Below are 23057 nucleotides of genomic sequence, written 5' to 3'. Positions count from 1 at the left end.
ACAGAGATAAGGACAACATATACAGAAAAGCACAATTCAATTTTTGCTTAAATTCGACAATTATTGCTCATGCAGCAATTTATTCCAGGCTACCTTTGGGTACAGGAAAATTTTGTACCAGGTCAGTATAATAGCGGGTTAGTGCATAAGCTCATCCATCACAAGATGAACCAAACACCCACACCTCACCGAGCCTCTTATTCTCCGGTTCCATCAGTTTATACGTGGAATAAAACATAACATCACGTCAGTATCTCTAAAGGCGTAGCCACGTGCCACGTGAATTCAGAGACCGAGCCGGGATTCGAACCCATAGCATAACGATGACGACTTAGTCAATGATCCCTGAAGTTGTCCTGTCTAATGTGTTCATCCCAATACGAAGTGTAGCTCGAAGGCTTTTAACGAATTTTGACCCTGCAATTCTGTTCGAAGGATGTTCTATAGTTTGTTAGTTAATTTGTAAGTGACGTCGCGCGCGCCCAACCAACGTCAAGCAAAAAACTTCGTCGAAACACCTTGAAAAAACTTGATGTTGCCATTGGTAACTAAAATTGCTAAGCACACACAACCTCACGACTAAATATACCAATTGACGTACATCCATCGCCAGATGAACTAAGTGGTACACCTCACCAAGCTTTCTGTTAGACCAACGTGATAGGTGGTGAGCCGTATCGCCGTCTATATTGGTCGAGCCAAATGTGTTAAGTGGAGTAAAACATAAATAAACCTTATTACATTTAATCAAATTATCTACAAATAACTATGAACAAATTATAACATGATAACTATATATTAAATCTAGTTCAAGGCCATGATCTCTTGGCGATGTATCCCTCGTACTTCTTTCTGGTCTTCAAGCCAGTGACAAGCGTTGAACTCTTGGGGAAAGCTGACTTGCCATTGAATAAGGTGTCTGTATCTGAAAAAGAAAAGTTTTGTTATGTTAAAAATAGTTTGGTGGCAAGTTAATAAAAAAAAATTGTGCTAATAAGTCTTATAGTATCCAGAACTAACTCTCAGCTGTACGTTATTTACATTAGGGAATATTTTTAATGGCAAAGAAAGATAGTCTGGGTGCCAATTTGAAATTATTTTTTTTTGAAAGACGATGGCCTGCAGCCTTTTGACTTACATGAACATGGTCTACAGTTAGTGAAAGACATTACATTTTACGAATATAAAGTATAGCCAGCAATAACGGTGTACAGTCATCAGCTATATCACACTTTAGAACATGTCCCATTCATATATTTGAAAATAAAGATGAACGCGCACGAAGACGCGCCGCACGCACACGCCGCATTTGCTGCAAATTGCGGGTCATGAGGCACGAATAGGTGCGCGACATTGCATACAATTTCACGCAAAGATTAATAAAATCCGATGAATTCGGCGCGTGCGGCCCCTGCGACGCGTCTAATTGCGTGTTCACCTTTAGTGAGAATTACAGTTGAATTTATGAAAAAAGTTAATGAGACGTGTGGTACTAAAGTGTAGAATTTTTATTCTCTTTCTTATTATCTTTTTTATTATCTTTACATCAATAAGCTATGTCTGCAAAGAAATAAGATCCAAAGTAGTATACTAAAAAAAATGGCTACCTGGATGGAACCTGACATAGTCTTTCTGAATGTGCAGATTTTTAGGCAGATCCATCTTCTTCAGCTGATCAAAAGGTGTTGTAGTATCCACTGGGGTACTGTAAAATTCTTGGAGGTCATCTGAAAAATAACAAATTACTGTTAAATTCTTTGTTAAGAAAGCAGCAGAACTTTTGACTTTGGCTGCGTGGCCTATGTTCCCTTTGCCTGCCCAATATGGGCAAATACAACTAAAAAAAGTATTAAGATTCTATTGCACACGCCTTCAAGTGCTATAAGAGAAATTATCACTAAAAGCTTTTATGTTATAAAATAGAGAAACAAAAAAAATGTTACGTAACACCTAACAAGGCTTATCAAAGCGTGTGATACCAAGTCCTATATCAAGGTAATAGGAATGCACAGGAACAACCTTCACACCTTGGTGAGAGCCCTAACTTGACAATGCTGCCTTCACAAGTACATGACCACTTTGGGGCTAAAGGACTCTGTGTAGATTCTGCCACAAGCAGGCTGAAACTCGCCTCCATCTACTAGGGGAGTGTGAGCCCCTGATGAGCTAGTGCTGTATCATCTTTGGATTATAATCAAACATGTAACCCCTAAACAAATACTACATACACTATATAGTTAGGGTACAGCTTAGAGGTGAACTGTAAGCATATGGCAGCAATCACAACAGATATTACGAGTCACAGTGATCCAGTGCACAAAATAAGGCCTGCATAGCACCTAGTTTCAAAAAAGAAGAAACAAGACTTAAAAATTTTTCTTTCTGTTTTTGGAATCCAACACAAAAGTCAAATCAGCTTACCAACACATTCAATAGTGTGCAGTAGGGAATTAGGCACACCATGTCCAGTCTCTTCAAAGCACGCCTTCAGTACTTTGAACTTAGTGTCAAGGGAATCAAAGTCCGAGTCTGATTTCAACCCGTTTGCTGAGCATATCTTCAGAACTGTCTCTTCTATGTCTATTGGGGGTGCCCATTCTTTGTTGGGACGAAGGAAGCTGAAAGATTAAGATTCTTGTGTTAGCCTTTTGCAAGATATCAACCACAGATGTCAGAAATTAAAAATAAATAATCTCATTCACTTCATCATCCATCACTAAAAGAAATTGTAGGACAAACTAAGGGTGTTCTTGTACTAAATCCGATTTGAGTATATCTTTAGGTAATTTCCTACTATTATTTATTATTTACATTCTATCTATCATTCACTGACTACTATGGGATGTAGTGCAAAAATGCCCATATTCCATCTTTGTCTATTAATATAAACCAATACAAGTTAGTTTAGTAATATATGAATTGTATTGAATGAGATATTAAGTGTCTCCATTACACACAATTCACTCTCTCGCTACAACTAAATCAAAGAATGGTTAACCGCTGTAATGACTTGTGATTGTTGATGAGCTGATATCCATCTTACCCTCTAGCAGCTAAAGATTCTGAAGCAGCTTGCAAAGTCTTGTCTGTTTTTGGGTACTTCTTTTGGCGGAATCGGACAGCTGTAACCTGCAAATAGTATTTAAAACTCCAAATTACGAACAATAGTGAACTATTCTGTAATAAAACTGCTTGTGCATAGCTTTAATTTGAACAAAAATACGATTTTTTGCTACAAACTAACCTGGACGTTGATGCGCGACAAAGGCACTAATAAGTTTTTAAACATTTTATTTGATTCCTGTTATGATGAAAGTGAAATACACTAATTAATATAACATGTATTTACTATTTTTTCAAAATCAAAATACGGATCCTATTTGGAAATCGTGACATATAACCTCAAAATTAAAAATAGTGCGTTTCAATACAAGCGGAATACGCTTATCTAAATAATTATATAATTTAGATGTGGTTCTTGTTTTTAGGAATTTATACATTCAGTGCTTGGAAATGAATCTGTTAACAAATAATACAAAACTTAGTATGTTGAAAAATATATAATAAAAGTTTAATTTAAATTAAATTCTAGTTATCAGCTGTGAAATGGAACGTAATAACGTTTCTGGATGGTTTAGTTCCAAAATCTACCGACAGTGGCAGCACGAGCGGCTTGGGTTGTTGTTTCCTATCCGCCATTTTCCAGTCGCCATTGAAAGGTGAAAACTTGGCTAAATGTCGGTGATGATTTTAAGATTTTGAGTGGTTTCTTTAAGATTTGAACTGTTTTTAGTGTTGTGAAATGAAAATGAAGTGCCCAGGACTACCATGACGCATCAAAATCACCAAACAAACGGTGCAAGTCTCGAGGATTGCCACACAAACTTCTTCGCCTTGGTAAGTCACTTTTACATTGATGAAAGAACTCGTATGTACTTTTCTTTCGAAATCATTACGCTTTTCGTGATACCTAGAACTTTGCGCTTATATTTGTAGGTGTCGTATTGAACATATAGATGTTTTTCGAAAATGAGTCCACGATGTCCAAGTAGACGATCTGATTGTCGTTGGTGGGAGCTGGTATACAAAATTCACCTTATTGCGATACGGCTATTGAATCGATCTATTGGGTTAAAGATTTGTGTATGGGATAAGTTACGTTTAGGCGGCTAATGACGCCGTGCCGTTAGTCATCCTGGCATCGTTCTCAACGCTGTACGGAGTCATGTTGTGTTGCTAACTCACAAAATGTCAACGCTTTCGGTGAGCGAGGCCACCAGAAGCCACCGGCTCATAGAGGTCATTTTGAATTCACCTGGCCGTAACGCGGACCGTAATGTCCGTAATACGTTCGCGAGACTAGTTTCGCCAGGTCGAGGAAATAACTTTCTTATTACAATTTGTCGTACTCGGATCGGTATTGCCTCATCTCCGTCGACAGGTAGCGAAATGTGTTTATATGAACGGTCGGGTCATTCATTATCGTAGTAGTCGCTTTGCGTAATGTTCATAGCTGGCGCGAATTTTATCAGATTGTGTTCGGGTGAGGATTAGCGGTGTGCGGGGCTGTCGGAGTGTGGCGGGGCGGGGTGTCCTCGGGCTGGCGGAGCAGCTCGGCGCCACTTCCACCTGCCGCGTTGCCACATCTCCGCGCTCCGCACTCCGCGCGACGGGCGGCGGCCGGCCCGGCGCGCGCCTGCCTGCACCCGTCGCCCGTCTCCCTCTGCGCTCCGCCTATCTCGCTGCGATACAAATTACCGATTTCTTGCCCTGCCTGGCTTATTGTCTAATTATTTATGCGTCGTTTGCGGACACCGCGGCTTTTGTCGCGTGGAATTTTCTCACCGCCTTCTTGGTGACGCATCGGGGGCTACTAGGTTGTCGTCGTGCGAGTTCAATACACCCATTTCACTAGTAGATCGTAGCATTGTTTCGATTTCATTTGTAAATGGCAATTAGGTACCTTAATTGATTAGTAGGTTATTAGAGCTCTAAATCACTTTTGAGTGATTGTGTGATGATTGGGTTAGCTTTCATTCGGCGAGGTATGCGGGGTATGCGTGCGGCGACATCTGTGATGTCGCGGGGTCGGTGCGCGCACGTCGCTCGGCTGGCTGCGCAGGCGTCTTGCGCTCATTCAACCGTTTATGAATGGTCGTAATGATCGTAACTTTCCCATAAGCGGGCCTCCGCCCAGCGCCTACTGCGTTGCGTTGCGTGAAGGTACTCACGTCGCAATGACTAGTCGTACTTATTGTCTTTGTCTTTCATTGACTTATTTATTTGAAGATTGCTATTTATACGTATTTACGTAGGTGCAGTGCATACCAGCACAATTTTCAATCTGATTTGTTCACATATTGATTGAAGTGTGATAAGAATTAATTGGTCTTGATTTACACCTTATGAATAATAAAAGATTTAAAAATGAGTGTTTAGTTTCCATTTCTGAGGCCTAACGCTAAAGTACAGGTCATTTAAAAAGTAATCTACAAATCTGGGTACTGTACCTCTCCCTGAAATATTGTCCATTGACTTCCAAAATGCTCTGATAAGTTATTCATGGTATCTGACGAACTCTGGGAACGACGCCCCTTATCTCCTTGCTATGCATACAGAGCACGACTTCAATTTCGTACTGAATGTGCTCATTTCCCCAGCAATATTAAACCTTGGACTAGGTTATAATTGTATGGGGCATACTATCTTGAGCTATAATATCTTGTCTCTCCTTATGGGTGCCACTAGCAAAAAACTGTTGATTCGCTCAAATCTCGTAATAACAGGTTTTAAAATAGACCCTTTCAAGGTCTGCTGTGTGTATGTACTTATTTCCTTGTTTGCGCGTTAATAGCGTCTTGAAGTGTGACACGCGATCGCTGTTTATAAATATCAACAATGGACAAGCTCTGATTGGCGTAGACGCACGAAATTTTAGTACAGTAACATGAATAATTAAACATTCTGTATTATATACAGTTGGTATTTGGAACAGCGGTACGGCAAAGCAGTGGCTGGATAAATAAACAAACAATTAGGTATCTATATCCGTATAGTCCGCTCTCTACGCTCTCGACAAGGACGTCAAAAAAACCGCTACCTGCCTACACCGAAATCTTTGTAAATGCCAGAATTCACCGTAAAGTAATATGAATTTTATGGTGCAACAGTAAAGCTCTTTCTCGTTCCACTGCGGCAGGGAGGTGACAGCGTTGACCTTTGATTGTTTCGGCGGTTGTACATACTGTCTGGATAATTAACAATTCTGGAACTTATATTCTCCGAATATTCTGGAACTTAATTGTGACTAGCAACATCTTCGTGCTTGATATAACTGCGTTAAACCTGATCCACACTTCCTAATTAATGCACAGTTGCGGCAGTAATTGTGTAGTGAAGCAGGTTTGTTGTGGCGCGGGGGTCTGCTGATAACGTTATCGTCACCTATCAAGGTCCTAGCAGTACGGTGGCAATCATTTATCGCTATCAGTCAGTACGACTCTTAAATGCTGCCCGCGTAATCACTACTTCACCGGTATTTGTTTTGGTATAATTTATGCGTCGTTTCTAAAGCATCATAACGAAATATGCTTAAATACAGTTCATATTTAATAAGGATTATTACCTTTTGATGCTAGCTTTTAATCCGGTCATTAAACAAAGTGTCAAAGACAAACAGGCGTGCCAAACCGACAAATTGGCTAGCGATATATCACAGAAACCACATCCGATCATGCTATCGCACAAGCTTGAGGTTTTCTGGGCTTGTTTATGTTCCACCGGTTGTCGGAATGGTGGAGTATCACGTCACAGCGCTATCATTACTGATAAGAGCCACATTCGCGGCTGTTATCGCCGCGTCTTCGGTTGTTATGGCCGTTATTTTTCCGTCAACTTGTAAAATCGTGCTCTTAAATACAGATACAAAACATTTTATGACACTAAGATATTGTTACAACTTGTTTTATGCTCGAAAAAGGTAGTTCTTTGAACAGTTTCGTTCTTATCAGTATGGTTGTAACGTCTCGTTAGCTGAGTAGATAGTCTAGGTCACGATATCCTTGAGTTTCTGAAGCTCTGTTCGTGTCCTTCGCCTAGATTTTCGTTCGTTACTGAAGTAAGGCAATATTATTTTTATTGTTTTCTTTTTCAATTTGCTTTAACAAAATTTCCATAATAATAATGAAGTATTAAATACGATTACGCGTGGTTCAATAAGCCAAAGAAACATTAAAAGCAAGTCCGAGACCGAGCAACACTGTCCTTTTCCTCTTGTTTTATTATGAGCCACACATTCTGGGTCAAGGTTCTGTTTTGATGAGATGTCTCGAGGAAAAGATTGCCGCTTTCTTATTGGTGATTCCATTGCCATTGTCAGTGTTTAATAATCACCAGTTTTATACATTCGAGATTGTTTACTGGTTGTGAAGGATGTTTATTTTGGGAGTCGTTTTCATACGTACAATGATTTATGAGTGTTAATCTTTATGAATCGGTGCTATTAAGATTTTCGATCAATTTACAATTAAGGTCTCGGAGTAGATTAGCGATAGCTACTCTAGTCCGGCCGCGGCCGCGGTCACGATATGTGGGTCAAGATAACAGAAGAGTGCTCACTCACTAGTCGTCCCACATTCGATGCTCGCCTCTGGCACTACATGATGCTTGTTAACAGCATACCTTTTCTTAAAGACAGAATGGATCGATACAAACAAGTCTTAGCCCTGTGCTCCACTTTCGCTTTTATCGCCAAAAGGTTATTTCCACGTGTAACCTTACTCTGGTAAAGAACGAAATTCTTTCTCTGATATTAGTACAAACCGGGCAAAATGTAAAAGTAAAAAGACGCGTGAGCGGCCTATATTGTGTTTATAAACATAATGAATGCAAAGTATATTTTTATAAAGCTTTGTGAAAGTTTAAAGAAAACTGTTGCGTACCAAATTGTGCGATGAACAAATTGTACGATGTTGCCGCTATAATCGCAATATGGAGCATGTAACGGAACAAAAACCAGTAACTGATCCATATTCCCTTCACCTTTCTGTCCGAGGAACCTGATTTATTAAGTTTCAATATGCAATTAACTAAAATGTGTACCTTTTGCTTTGATGGTGAGACCAGTAAATAATTCTCAATCGGCTACTTGACCACCTTGTATGGATATACTGTACGTACTGTGACGTCATCAATAAAAGCGATCAAACGTCGTACTCATTGTTACTTGATTCATGAATAAAATTCGAAAATAAGTGGGAAAATAAAATGAGTATGATTTATTATCATCTTAGACTGGCTTCTAGATTAGCATTTTATAAGTTATCTTTGACCCAGTCAAGTACCCAATTTTGGTTGTACCTCGAGATATGATTCCATGTTTCAAGTACGAGCTCTCTGCCGCATCGCGGCGTATTATACCGTATCTACTCTAAAACTAGGTGAGCTTCATTCTCATATCCGGTTTCAACCGTTATCGTGTTCAAATCCTATAAAAGTCTTATATTAAAGATGTTACATAAGTTTGTTTACCTGCAGGCTTGACCTCATTTGAAATAAGATAGGATTAAATAATTAGCTTGCAGAAGTATTAGTTTATAAAATAAAAATAAACTTTGTTTTGTACTTTGCATTTTTAATTGGGTCGTCAGTCGTCGGCGTTGCGCAATGTCATGCAGCTCCGTAGTTGTAAACAAGGGCCTCTTGCTATAGTTATAACGGAAACTCGGCCGAATGCAGTGTCTGAGGGCATGCGATTAAATTTAAAACGCTTTCACTCGTCATAGCTCCTCCCCCACTGCCCCCACCGCTGGAGCACTAAGGCGTGAACTCGTTCTGCGATCAGTCGCTAGCTTGCCCCTGATTAATTCACACAATCTTAAAACTCAATAACTATTTATTTCCAATTAACGTCGCTACGAAAACCTTGATGAGATTTTCTTCAACAAAACTTCTATTTTTTTTTTAATTTACCTGGTGAAACTAGCGTGTCTATTGTGAGGTTTTGTTAACAAAAATCACATTCGAATGTGATTTTTCAAAATGGCGCTTACATGGTTTTCACTAAAGATGATAAATAAGTACTATACCAGTTAATACATTCGCTTGTTTTGTTTTCCTCTTTCCTATTAAATGTCGTCAACGTGACACTCTTCTCGCTAATACCGTTGGAGACATCAACAATAAATATAACGTGTGTTGTAGAAATATGCGTTATTTAATTACCTAAGTAGTGAGTAATCGTCAGGTCACTCATGGAGTCATACGACTCGTGTAATGCTTTGTTAGGCATTAATATTTTATGTAACATTGCTGTATTGTGGTGCCATTTTGTTTTCGTCCGCCATCTTACCAAATGTTCGAGTAGCGTTCGTAGTAGTTGCTGTGCGCTACTTAGTAAATGGTGCATGCCTCGTGTTTACGTGTCACCATAGAACCTGCGGTCGATTACCTGCGGCAGACGTGAGAAGGTTTCTTGCTTATTAAAGACGACATAGGAGAACATTACGTAAAATACTTCGTAATACAAAAAATTACATTAAGAAATCGCGAGATTTGTGTCTTTGAAATAAGATGCAGTGTCTCAAGCGTAGTAGAGCCATATATTTCCGCCTCGTCTCTTTGCATAGTCCTTTGTATTCATAAAAGCTCAGCGGCCTTTGAGCCGGAATCCACATCGTATCAAGTACTTATGCAACCTATTTGCAGCGTCCCTATCTTTTCTCTTTATCTCAAGGAATTATTTATTCTTAACTATTGAAGGCATTTAAAAATAGCCAAGACTTCTAGAGACGTATTTAGGGTTCAGTTTGCGCCAATTAGGGCGTTTTAATTACATAATTTAAAAGTTAACGACTAGAAAGCAAAATATAGCTTGATCAACATTTTCTGCTCCAGTTTCTTACATCATTCGAGACTCAATCTTCATAAAAATCTTTTAACGAAATTATGCAAAACGCGTGTTTCTCCAAGCGTTACACAATCAAGTGTAGTATTAGATAAAAACTAGGGCAAATCCTCAAAATTCTAGACGTAAGGCCGGCGTTGGGTTCGTTGACCGCGAGCGGCGCGCGCCTGTACCGTTAGTGTATAGCGTACCGCACCGCCTACCTGTATACCCTTTTACCCTTGCAGGGAGAATGCTCTTCGATACCATAGCCCTAATTTGTTAGTAAAATTTATTAATTTCTCACAGACATTTACAAAAAAAATATTGTATATTATATCTACACTGTACAGTTGAGAACAACAAGTTAGTACTTTCAACGAAGATTGACTTTTTTAAAGGAATAATATCGTGATTTTGTAGTGGTTGCCTGGAAGAAATTGCTTTAGAGTAATAATGCCGTCCATTTGTATGTTGTTACACTTTTGTAATTCTGTATGTGTGATTTGAATTTCATCAACGACAGTGTGGGATTTCGGGTTGCAGTTTGCGAGGTGTTGGTTTTGCTTTTAAATCTAGTAAGTGTTTTGCAATGGCAAAGGTCCGTGTTTAGAATGCCTTGAAAAAGTTGTGTGGTCATGCGGAATTACCAATGGCGTGACATTTGCTTCCACGCATTGTACTAAGATGTACCCTGAGTATTGTTGACGAGTCACATTTCTTGTTTCTCACAGTTCAATGTCCCGTCCCGTGCGATTGTTAAGTAATTCCATTCGATTATTATGGCACCATAAAAGCGTTCAAACAATAGTCCAGACATAATTCGAGACGATTTATTGTCGACTGACCAGTTGCTGGAAGCGAAAATTCGCTTCTTGTCTTCTCTGGAATGGCGCTGCGCATGTTTTGTTGCATTCCCATAATAAAATAGACCTAACAATACTCTGTTGAAAAATAGCTTTTATATATAAAACGGGGAAAACTCTACACCGACATGGGCGTGGCTCTTAAATTGATGATGATGATATAAAACGGTAATCATCATTCACATTGCGGCCCGTGATATAGGCCTCCTCTCTTCTCCATTTCCGGCGGAACACATTGCTAGAATGAATGGTAGTCGCTGGGCCAGGATAAAATGTCAATACTCATCATCATATCGTCCAAATCGTATCCGGCTACGGCGACTCCTAAATATCTATCCTGAGTCGTTGTTGTGGTGGGCTCTGATGTGGCTCGCCAAACCGAACTTCGACTTGAAGATCCGGTCACACGGCACACAATAAAGCTGGCCTGACGTTTTGTGTGTGTGGTTATAGGAGAAATGGGAATGTTAATACAACGTACTGATTTAAATCACAAGAAACATTCCTAATTAACAACTTTTGTTAAAATAACCAAGAAACGCCCTAATTTGTAAAGCTTAACATTTTTGTTTTGTTTTCGGCCCGTAATAACTTGAAACTTCTGACAAAGACTTATTGTATATAATTATTGGTGTCGGATTAACATACGAGTTTGTGCATCTAGCTGCGCCCGCGCCGCGTCGACGTGGCCTCCACACGATTGATGGCGCGTGCCTTTAGTCGTGTTTGCCGCATAACAATTTCATGTTTTGTTCCATGCTAATACGATACGTCTAAAACTGATGGATTTACCACCGAGTCGCCGTAATTAGTATTCACATTACTCATTGTTTCAATTGTCGCTACCCATTCGCTTGGTTTCGTAACAACCATGGAGTTGTTTGATATCTTTGTGCGCTAATCAAGTTAAATGACTTAAACATAACTGGCGAGGAGTGAGAGTATATACTATATACCTCTGCCTCTACTTTGTGATCCCTAGTTTGGTTAGGACATTACCGGCTGATCACCTGATTGCCCGAAAGTAAGATGCCCGTGCTTCGGAAGGCACGTTAAGCCGTTGGTCCTGGTTACTACTTGCTTACTTACATCAGTATGTAAGTAAGTAGTAGTTACATGAGTCATGTCAGGGGCCTTTGGCGGCTCAATAGTAACCCTGATACCAGCGTTAATGAGGTTGGTAAGCCACCTCACAACCCTCACGAGAGAAGAAGACCTCTGCCTCTTCGAGAATACAGGCATGTACAGTCATGAGCAATATAATGTACCCACTTTAGGACTCTGTCGCACTAACATATTTGACATTTAATGAGATTTACAGTTCAATTTGTCAAACAAGTTAATGTGACATGGTACCAAAGTGTATACATATTAATGCTCGTGACCGTAGCTGTCTGTTACGTAATCAACTAATCTAGTTAAATGTAAGTTTTAACCGACTGTTTCTTTATAAAGTTGTAAAACAGTGGCATACAGATGATGGCATTATCTTTATAACGTATTTGTACTCTGCCGTCCTCGCCCTTGACGAATGTAACCATTGTGGCCAGACAAGAATGTAAATCTCGTTTCAAATCACCGGTTGGTTTTCCTACTACATTACACGTTTTCTATCCTTGTCACTACTTCGGGTAAATAAGCCGAGAAATGAAACAGGGCACAGGTAATATATCACAGGCTGTCCTCGTAACGTTTTTTGTAAGGAGAGCTTTTCGTGTGACGTGTTCGTATAAATTGCTGTTTAGGTGGAGTCACTAAGTGTAATCTGAATCCCTGAGGTCACAAGTAATATCACGACATTTGGTACAGATAACTACCGTTTATACAATTTAAATAACAACGTGTTTATTGGAGGCTCTGTCCCTCTCGTTCACGTTTATCTGTCAGGTGGAGTGAAGAGCAGAAGCGCTGTACAGCGAGTAGTTGCCGCCGCCCACTCTCCGAAGTTATGGCAGTTAATGTCGGAATGTACTATTTGTACACATGTTACTTTTATGCGAGCGGAATACCGCAAGTGGCAGGTAATATAGTCTAGTAAATAATGTTTAACCAGTGTGATAACGTTTACGAGTATATTCCAAATATTTGTCTTATCTATGATTTATACAAGGTTGCGAATGATATTTCCCAAAGCTTCAATAAAATCCTACGTAAGGACGTGTCTGAGTCTGAAGTGACCTCTTTTTGAAAAAAAAAAAAAATAACATGATCAATATTTTTGTTTATCTATGATTAGATTGGTATGAAATTTAAATATCAAACAAAACTACATTACTCAACGAAGTATAACACGCGCGATCCATAATAATGATGACATTCGCGGAAGTGGACACTATACTCCTGTCACGCAAAGACGCTGCGTGTGATTTGCGACACGTTAGAAGTCGCAACTTCTCGAACGAAGGTTTGCTGCCTTGAAAATGTGTTGGGACATCCAAACGTGAAGCTAGAGGGAACATAACAAAAGCCGTAAAGAGGAACGTTGACTGAATAATGGATTTGTTTACAAACAAATCAATGCGTGTTTTCTCTACTTATTGTTAGCTGAAGGAATTTGATAAGCGGCCGATTGAAGTGGCGTTCAGTGAACCGAATAATGGGGCTATGGAAAACTACCCTTGGGTAATAGTGACGTCACGGTACAAAAATGCAGTAGCTAAGTGCAGGGCCGGGGGCGGGCGGTCGCACGCGCAGCTCTCGTCACATCATCATCGCGATTGTTTACCCCGCGCACTAACGTAACTGCGCGACGTTGCCGCCCGGCACTCGCTTCCTCTCACTTTCGCGACTAGTGTCGTCTCGCTTGCCACCTCTCTCCCCATCTCGCTCCCTCGACTAGCGGTGTAGCGGTGCTCGACTTTTTTGGACATGCAGTTTTTTCCGTTCTCGGTTATGATCGCTTTACGGAGCTATTATTGTTTACTAGCAACTGTAATTTAATTTGTATTACTTTTTTACAACTGTACTAATTTACATAGTTTTGTTATATGTGTTTTTAGAAGCACTAATAGGTTTTTAGTCTCATGACCCTTGCAAAAACCTACAGCGCGGTTTTACAATTTACATTGAATCCTATTTTTAGTCTTGATTTTTGCTTATGATAATAAATAGCATTGTAAAGACATTGAAACAAGGACGCAACGCAAGCTTGTTCGAGTGGGCGACATTGATATTGATAAAATAATTAAATGGAAATGGGCTGTATAACGACTACTATAACATTACCAATATTGCTTCTAAAAATGGAACGATAATAGCGCGCGATAATAAAGTAATCTACATTGGAAGTGAGTAGAGTCTTCATAATAACACGACCAGTTCTAGCATTTATTCCAGCAGCTGAAGTTGGAAGCTGCACCCTCATTTGACTTCCAACTTTCAAAGGAGCGCGCTAAGTGACGTAACTCCCGCCTTGGAGCCCGTAACGGGCGGAATTTTCCGGGAAACCCGGCTTTCGCCGCCTCATCCGGGTGTTATCGCCGGCCCGACGACCATCCGTCGCTCGTTTTGCATTTTAAATTCATATAACCGCAGATTTTTCCGGGGAACTTTTGCCTCAAAGCTCTTTGTCGATGAGTATCTTTGCGTAATATCCTGCTTTGGATGTTGACATAGTGCTGTGTGCACATTTTGATACCGCGTCTTTTGAATTTTCAATGTAGAGTCAACCTTGCTTGTGGTGGTATTGGAAATGCATTATCCGATCACTATAGGCATATATACATTCAGGTTAAAACCGTTTAAGTGATTGATTTTACCTGCTATAAAACGTTAACCAGGTCAATTTATTGGTTTCTTAATATCCAACACATTAATTTGAGATTACAATGTATCTAATCTAACATTTGGATAATAAACCTATATTGGCCCCGATTCCTGCAGACATCTCTTAATTTTACTTTAAGTTATACCTGTCATTTTCTTATCCGCCGAAAAGGAAAGGGACGGATGATTGACAGCTCTTAATTTTAGGAAGAATGAGTAAATAAATGAATAACCCGGGCGAATTTTTAGACGGTTGTTTTAGATTTGTGCTTAAAATTGACGTGTGTTCCATAAATTTTATGCTTGTCGATTACCCGTCCCTTTCCTTTTCGGCGGATAAGAAAGTGACAGATATAACTTAAAATAAAATTAGATGGTGTTTACAGGAATTAGCACCATTGTAGCAATAAAATTATCACAAGAATTGTTTAATGGCGGCAAGCGTCACGTCACACAATAGAAAGTGAAGCGGGCTGCGCAGGCGCATCGGGCGTTAGAAAGCGGCCGGCCCCCGACGGCGACCGAACGTTCACGAAACCAGACTTGGCGCATTCTTTTACTTGTACTTGCGAGCCAAGCTTGATCACGTACGTTTTTTTAACTCTGCGAAATATATAATCATCGCTTCAGTGAAATCCCTTACCGACAATTATCGTATATACCTTACCGACAATATCGTGAGCAGAGCCATAGGAAACCAGAAGACTTGCAGCTCTTGGTGTTGAAGTACTTAGATCGGTGTTGCCAACTGTTTAGATTTCAACTTACTCCTAAATTTGTCAATGTTTTCTTTCTTTTAAAGACTGTTTAGACGCAAATGTTGTCATTTCTAGCAACAAAGTCTAAATTGGCAACACTAATATGGATATTGTAAACTGTATAGTATAGTCTTATTATAATATTAACGAAAACAATCTTATAATTCTAATCGTTGTTTCGTTGAATTCTTCTATAAGTATACATAAACTCACGCCTATTTCCCACCAGGATAAGCAGAGACAATGGAATTCCATTTGTGTGTATCCTGGCATAGCTCTCCTGCTTCCTCCACATTTATTAGTTGTTTCATACGCGCACTTGTCCCGTATGTTAACCAGCTAAACGCATTATATCATAAGATCGAGACTATATCCCAATTGGAGTAGTCACAGATACATCCATCGCAAGATCAATTGCATTTATGAAATTAGTTATGAAATAAAGATTCACGCAATATTTCCTGGGCATTTTGAGAACTACATTAAAGTCTACTTAACTCATCATCATCACCAGCCCATTAACGTCTCCACTGCTGGGGCACAGGCCTTCCCTAGGGATGGATAGGGAGATCGGGCCTTAAACCACCACGCGGGCCCAGTGCGGATTGGTGGTTATTAACGACTGCTAATGCAGCCGGGACCAACGGCTTAACGTGCCTTCCGAAGCACGGAGGAGTTCGAGATGAAAACTTTTTTTATGGTCACCCATCCTATGACCGGCCTTTGCGAAAGATGCTTAACTTCAACAATCGCAGACCGAGCGCGTTAACCGCTGCGCCACCGAGCTCCTCACCTACCTAACTTACCTACCTACTTAACTAAAACCATTCAAATTCAAAATGACCTCAACAAAATGTTAACAAAGCTACATAATGCATGTTGCCGCGCTATTAAAACATTAGCGTTAAAGCGATGGGCCTCCGAGTCTCCGCTACAAACTCGTTTGCTACCGCCCCTTATCGCGACCCCACGCGTCTGCCAGGTGAGCCCCTTCCGCTGCAGATGGCAATAGCGATCAAGTCCTTTGACCCTCTACCCGGCTCGTTTTAGATCAGGCGGTGAAGTAATCCATTTTTAAAGATTTTGAACAATCTATTTAGGCGCTAAACTGACTCTTGTGGCTTTTATACATGTATCAATACACTTGATTGTCACTTGACCGGCGTGCGTGTAAACTTCCATTGATGAATGTGGAAGAACCAAGAGAAATGTGTCAGGATCGAAAAGGAATTCCATAGTATCTGCGCTCACCTTACTCTGCGTATGTATGTAGGAAAGTGAGAATACTATGGAAGGATAATGAATGGGAATTTGATTGTTTATGGTATGAAAGGAGGATGGTTAATGAATGTGACGTAAGGAGGTTTTAAAAGTAAGAAAGGGGAGTCTTTGGTGCGATGTCGGTCGGGTTAGAGGATTTTATTAAAATAATAAAGGAGTAAAGATATTTAAAATATCCCGTGTTATTTCTATATCCCACTTGTATGTTATCATGTCAATATGTGTAAATTATACACTTGATCAATGCCAATGTGAACAATATTTTATTCTTCATTGTACACATTAACAAAAACGACAACATAAAGACAAAATGTAACTTATGTCTAAGAAATCTGTTCCAGCCAACGTTATATTATAGTATGTTTATAACAATATTATTTAGGTAACCACAATAACATAATGCTAACTCCTCGCCAGCTATGTTTAAGTCCCATGCAACAGGGGCCTATTGCCTTTAACCGGGCGCTGCATTGCAAGTCTCCTTGTCCACTATCTTGCCTTTATACAAAATATCACTAATAACAAAAATGGCTACCAGTAATCTTGACGATTTTTTGCTCAGCAGAGCCCTGAACGAAGTATACTCTGCAGCATATTTCCAAGGGTTTTGGAATAAGTGTATTTGAATAACGACCTCCGTGGTCCAGTGGTTGAGCGTTGGGCTCACGATCCGGAGGTCCCGGGTTCGAATCCCGGTGGGGATATATCACAAAAATCACTTTGTGATCCCTAGTTTGGTTAGGACATTACAGGTTGATCACCTGATTGTCCAAAAAAGTAAGATAATCCGTGCTTCGGCAGGCACGTTAAGTCGTTGGTCCCGGTTACTTCTTACTGATGTAAGTAAGTAGTCGTTACATGAGCCATGTCAGGGGCCTTTGGCGGCGCAATAATAACCCTGACACCAGGGTTGATGAGGTTGGTAATTCACCTCACAACCCACACGATAGAAGAAGAATATCGAAGCAAAATTGAAGTATCATTTGTAACGTTCTTGTTAACATGAATTTCAAGACTTCAATATCGAAACCTTAATTGAAAACTGACCAGTACGAACATGGCAGGTGGTGGGCACGCGAGCTGACCTTGGATCGGATATGCAAATTGGTAATATCGGGTCAAACACCCGCGGTGTCTGGGACGCACAGGTATCGAGCTGTCTGCTTGTATAGTTACTTATTTCAATACCTTCGCATTGTTAATGAGCTGGGCTTAAGAATGACTGCAATAAGCTATCCTCTTTTTACATAGGACTTAGGATCAGGAGTGGATGTATATATGTCCGTGCCTCACCCAGCAGGGTCCACATAATACCAGCGTCGTGGTTCACGCCGCGACTTGTGCTGAGTGAGGCCCTTTTATCTCAGGACGTCAACAACCACCTTATGAGCATTCTAATAAACATCCTCCTATGCTTTTTGTAATTGTTTTGTGAAAAATTTCAAGTGATGTTTTTGTCTTGTCTTTATGTGTGGCGTCCTTTTATAATAAACAATTTCTATTCTATACTATTCACCTTTGCCTACCCTTTTGGTGATATATGCGTAATGCTATGTTATTTGGCCATACAGATGGTGCATCAAGTACGGTCGTAATTTATGACATGCTAGGATTTATAAGCGACTTTACAGAACGGAAATAACCTTACGTTTTTCTTAGAAGCTATAGTAGTTTTTGGCGGACAAACCCTTCAATAAAAAATATATTTGTTTCAAAAAATACGATTCAAAGTGTAACTATATAACCTAATGAATAAAGACATTTTTGAGTTTGAGTTTGATTTCGTTCCTACCTAACTTTGTAAGAAACGTATAAAATTTTTAACAAAAACGATATATAGAACATTGCATATATAATACAATAGGTATATTATTGTGCATAGTCATTGAATTGGTCAATGCATTCGTCTAGACAAACATTGTTATCGACGAGGGAAAAAATGCGTTGTGTTGCCAAGACGTAACACTAAAACGCAAGATATCTACACAATGTACTTCCTCATTTATGCCTCGTTTGTTATGTAAACAATTCCCCGGCTGGTCTAGTTGTCCCAACAAAATATTGTCCACATTTATCTCTAAAACAGTGGACTAGGGTGGCACCCTGCGCGTGTATCGTGTTGTCACCCCAGAAATAAATACTATCAAAATTATCCAATCCAGTGATAAATTATAAGCTATGAAGAATTTATAAATCAAAAATGACGGGATTATATTTTAGTTATTCAACTTAAATACGACTCTAAATGTTTACTTAGTCTTGTTGTAAAAATGTTTTGCGAGGTTGAAAAGGTCAAATCTTGCGATTTATCGTCAATCGTATCTGTGGACATTGAGTGTGGTGTGTGTGAGCATGACGCAAATAATTGTGAAGTGAGGGTAGTTACACATACACTACTTCGTTGTAAATTGTAAAAAGAACTTAGCTCGCCATTTTATTCTTGACCACGATCACTGCAACACGTTCGAAACTTCGAGGAAAATAACTTAATAAGGTAATTGAGTTTTTTATCGTATTAGATTCGTATAACGCATCGATCCTTTTGCAATAATATTATGTTATTGAGAACAATAATGAGAGTCGGTTATATAATTTTTATCGGTTGTAAAGTGTGACCTTAACCTTTTATAAACATTCATGCTTTTTGTTAACTCCAATAAGTCATACTGAGAGATATCGCCGCAAAAGTTTTGAGGTAACTGAAGCGATAACTTTGTTAAATGGGATTTTATATTTTTTTTCTTCTGACTTCTGCGGTTATCGATGCGCCAATTTGATGATAAATCTTGAGAGTGATCTTGGTTTTCAATAATATGTCTTCATTTGGTGATATAACTCTTTATGACATTTTTTGTTGCGCAATAATTAGAACGGGTAAACTTTTGAGCAACGAAATATACCGGACAAGCATCGAAATTTGAAAAAGGCTTTTGTCATTTATCGTGGAAAACCGTTATGACCAGTTTATTTTTAACGGGTGTCTCCCTAGCTACGTACGCCATTGCGAAACAAGAATTTGCCTCGAGAACCATAATTCGCGCTGCACAATACAAACTGCACTGCCGCTTCCGGGCGGAATATGCTCGGAAACCTTCACTGCACCTCTTCCCATCTGGACGCTTGCCAAATACACATTCAAAAGCAATCCTAGGACCTCTGTCTAAAGTTCCTGCGGATTACTTGTTTAGAAAATTTATAAGCTTAATTTTCTTGTTATTTGCGTTACATGTTTTCCGTAGTGTTGGGTTAGCTACTAATGACTAAGTTTTTGTTAAATAAACATATATTCTATTTTATTTGTTGTCGTGGTAGCTCAGTTGGAAGAACGCTTGACTTTCACTGTGAGGTCGCAGGTTCGAATCCCAACACGGACCTAAACCGATTTTCGAATTTGTTTTTGGATTCACGTTTCGATCTTAAATGTTTATCACGTGCCCAGCGGTGACAGAAAACATTGTGAGGACACCCACATTCCGAATACATACCTCCGAAAGAAATGCGTTTCGGAAGTATGTGACCTAACCTGTATTGGGCTGGTTTTCCCTTGGGTTGGAAGGTCAGACAGGAAGTTGCTTTGGCAAAAAACCGAACCTGTCAAACCTTCAGGTAAGGTAAGCGGACTTCGTGAGAAACGGGATGACGCGGAAGATGACGATTTTTCTTTTTAATCTCTAAATGGATAGCTTTGTTTTAGATAGATTTTCACACGACCAAAGCTTAGACTGTATTTTGGTGTTTGAAATAGCGCAAAGTTCTTGGTAGTACTTGAAAATCTTGTTTTTATAGATATCACATTTCGTACATAATTGATATTTTAAAAATGTTTTTCACTTTTTATGGTGTGTTTTATTTTTAATGTGAAGAGCTGGGGACTCTTCTCCTGGTCAGCCTCATAATTCAGTTGCGTGGCTTGCGGTAGGTGAATTATGGCGCTGCGTCGGACAGTGGACGAGCGCAGGCGGATAGGCCCTTCATCATCATGACTAACTGCTCTGTCTACTCGAGTAAATGGCATATATCTTTGGGGATTTTCCATGCTATTTAAAGATGGAAAGAAACGTAAGGGTGGCATAGGTACAGTCATGAGCAATATAATGTACCCACTTTAGGACTCTGTCGCACTAACATATTTGACATTTAGTGAGACTTACAGTTCAATTTGTCAAAAAGTTAATGTGACATGGTACCAAAGTGTATACATATTAATGCTCATGACCGTACTAAGTACATTAGATACTCTACTGATCTACAGTGGTCTGCAAAAGCTATAGATGTCAGTGATGAACTTCTTGTATCTTATGGGTTGTAAAGTGGATGACCAACCTTAGCAACTCTTGTGTCAGGGTTATTGTTGAGCCGCCAAAAGCCCCTGACTTGGCTCGTGTAACGGCGATGTACTTACATCAGTAAAGTAGTAACCGGGACCAAAGACTTAACGTCCCGAGGCACGATCATCTTACTTTGTCTCATCATGTCTCAACCGGGTTTCGTACTCGGAGCCTCCGGATCGTGAGCTCAACCACTGAACCACGGAGATCGTCGCTAATGATGGCATTTTTAGATAACGATCTTGTGTTAAACCCTACTTTTTTAATTCCAGACTGAGCTGTATGGCATAAAATGGCGTAAGCTCGTATGGGGCGAGAGCACGGGCGGCGGCGAGGGGGACGAGGGCGGAGCCCCGCTCGCGGACCCCGTGATCAGCAGCTACGCGCGCTGCCTGGCCGGCGACATCCTGTGCGTATGGCGCAGGGTGGCGCCGCCGCCAGTAGACATCTACGACATGAGTCCGTCTGCGCCGCCGCCGCTCTCGCTCCGCGCCGCCAAGGAGCTGTGGATCTTCTGGTACGGCGAGGAGCCCGACCTGAATGGACTCGTCGCGCCCGAGCTGATTGCCAGCCGTGAGTAGTATTTTATAAGTAACTAGCTCTAGACATAAGGCCGATAATCTTGTTACCCTTTGACCAAAAGCTTGACAATAGTAGTTTCCAACTAGTCAAATCAGTTCCTTTTTAGTAAAACCTTAAAACACGAAATTACAATGGAATTTGTACGAAAAAGCACCATAGAAACACGTGACAAAATGTCGTACTTATTTTTATATTTTTCTTTATAAAACGTTTTTTGACACCTTTAGGTCGGTCTTTATTGAGTAATCAGTATTTCATAATTTATTTTTGACTTAGGAAACTACCCAATTGAGCATCGAATATTTGCGTCTTTAAACTACATTTTTACATTTCCTACTCATTCATCGGTGTAAGGACACTATTCTTGTTAAAAAGTTATTTAACCAAAAAGAAGATAGGGTGTTTTTAAAAGTTCTTAAAAATGATTGACAATAAAATCAATAACTATCTCCTTCGCCCTCGCGTACTATTTTCATTCGTATAGCGGAATTGACTCGACAGTAAAGATTATTGACAACTTAGTCGACATACTTTTTACTTACACAAACATTTTCAATGGAATTTGTACGGAAATATGTACTGTCGTATGGTGTCATTAATAAAAGCGGTCAAATATTGTACTCCTTGTTACGTAATTCTTAATTTACCTCGAAACTAAGTTTAAAAGGAAAATAGGGATTATTTTTCTAATCATTTTAGTCTCTATATCTAGATAAGCATTTTATCATTTATCTTTGACCGAGTCAAACACTCATTTGTGGCTTTGTAATAGGTTTTGCGAGATTCTGTGCTTTGCTACTTACGTCTGTAATGACTTGAAGGGAAAACGGATTGCCGTGTCGTTTCTCACGATGAGAAAGCTACAAAAAACTGAACTAGGGTGTCATTAATTTTGTTTAAACGGTAACCTGTGTTGAATCGCGGACTGAAATCTTAGTAAAAGATACCTATCTTAATTCTCTCTTATTCTATCTTATTTTTAAACTTGTCACATGACAAGTTTGAAGCAGACATCCTTGTTGGATGCTCAGTTTCGAATAGACGGATGTTTTTTTGGATTTATTGTTTGTATTTGATTTGAGATATAAATATACCATTGAGTATAAGAAATAAGCTAAATCAGTTTGAATTTAGCTCGCATAGCTAACGTAGTTTTCCTTAGTTTTATGCAGATTGCAAAACTATGAACTGGGTCAATTCTGCGAGCTATGCTAACTTAGCTTAGCTCTTGGACTGCAACCGGCAGCTACGTAGTCGTTACATGAGCCATGTCAGGGGCTTTTGGCGGCTCAACAATTCCTTGACACTAGGGTTGCATGTGGTGTTTCACTTCACGATAGAAGACCAGCATTAAGATTTGTCGCGCAGTCTCATTCTCGGTACGGTCACGAGCATTAATATGTACACTTTGGTACTATGTCACATTAACTTTTTTGACAAATTGAACTGTAAGTCTCACTAAATGTCAAATATGTTAGTGCGAGAGAGTCCTAAAGTGGGTACATTATATTGCTCATGATTGTACTACTTCTAACATCACTGGTATTACTATATTATTATTATCTCGAGATCAACCTTGTTAGATAATGAGCGT

At 39.7% G+C, this 23057-nt stretch overlaps 2 protein-coding genes across 2 annotated transcripts in view; one reads left to right on the top strand and one right to left on the bottom strand.

Annotated features, from left to right (window-relative positions):
* Positions 1-728: 728 nt before the first annotated feature.
* Positions 729-3419, bottom strand: LOC126367859 (39S ribosomal protein L50, mitochondrial). The gene is made up of 5 exons (XM_050011633.1): positions 3245-3419; positions 3044-3129; positions 2422-2618; positions 1608-1727; positions 729-925 (listed from the first exon to the last, which is right to left on the bottom strand). Exons 1-5 carry the CDS (start codon positions 3287-3289, stop codon positions 810-812), a joined length of 564 nt encoding a protein of 187 aa, XP_049867590.1. The 5' UTR covers positions 3290-3419; the 3' UTR covers positions 729-809.
* Positions 3420-3691: 272 nt separating this feature from the next.
* LOC126367676 (mediator of RNA polymerase II transcription subunit 13) overlaps positions 3692-23057 on the top strand; it is a 99861-nt gene continuing 80495 nt past the window's right edge. The window contains exons 1-2 of the mRNA XM_050011319.1: positions 3692-3897; positions 21154-21454. Coding sequence (XP_049867276.1) covers positions 3829-3897; positions 21154-21454 — 370 coding nt within the window. The 5' untranslated portion in view covers positions 3692-3828. The remainder of the gene's footprint in view (positions 3898-21153; positions 21455-23057) is intronic.

The sequence above is a fragment of the Pectinophora gossypiella genome, chromosome 6, assembly GCF_024362695.1.
Source record: "Pectinophora gossypiella chromosome 6, ilPecGoss1.1, whole genome shotgun sequence".
Taxonomy (NCBI): Eukaryota; Metazoa; Arthropoda; class Insecta; order Lepidoptera; family Gelechiidae; genus Pectinophora; species Pectinophora gossypiella.
This window is presented reverse-complemented; position numbering and strand designations above follow the sequence as displayed.

Bases quoted from the DNA above. Each gene is read 5' to 3' on its own strand.
- LOC126367859 (XM_050011633.1), bottom strand. From the start codon at position 3,289: ATGTTTAAAAACTTATTAGTGCCTTTGTCGCGCATCAACGTCCAG. The intron at 2,619-3,043 runs GTAAGATGGATA...TTAATCTTTCAG, and splicing joins GAATCTTTAGCTGCTAGAGG to CTTCCTTCGTCCCAACAAAG. The intron at 1,728-2,421 runs GTAAGCTGATTT...GTTATTTTTCAG, and splicing joins GCACACTATTGAATGTGTTG to ATGACCTCCAAGAATTTTAC.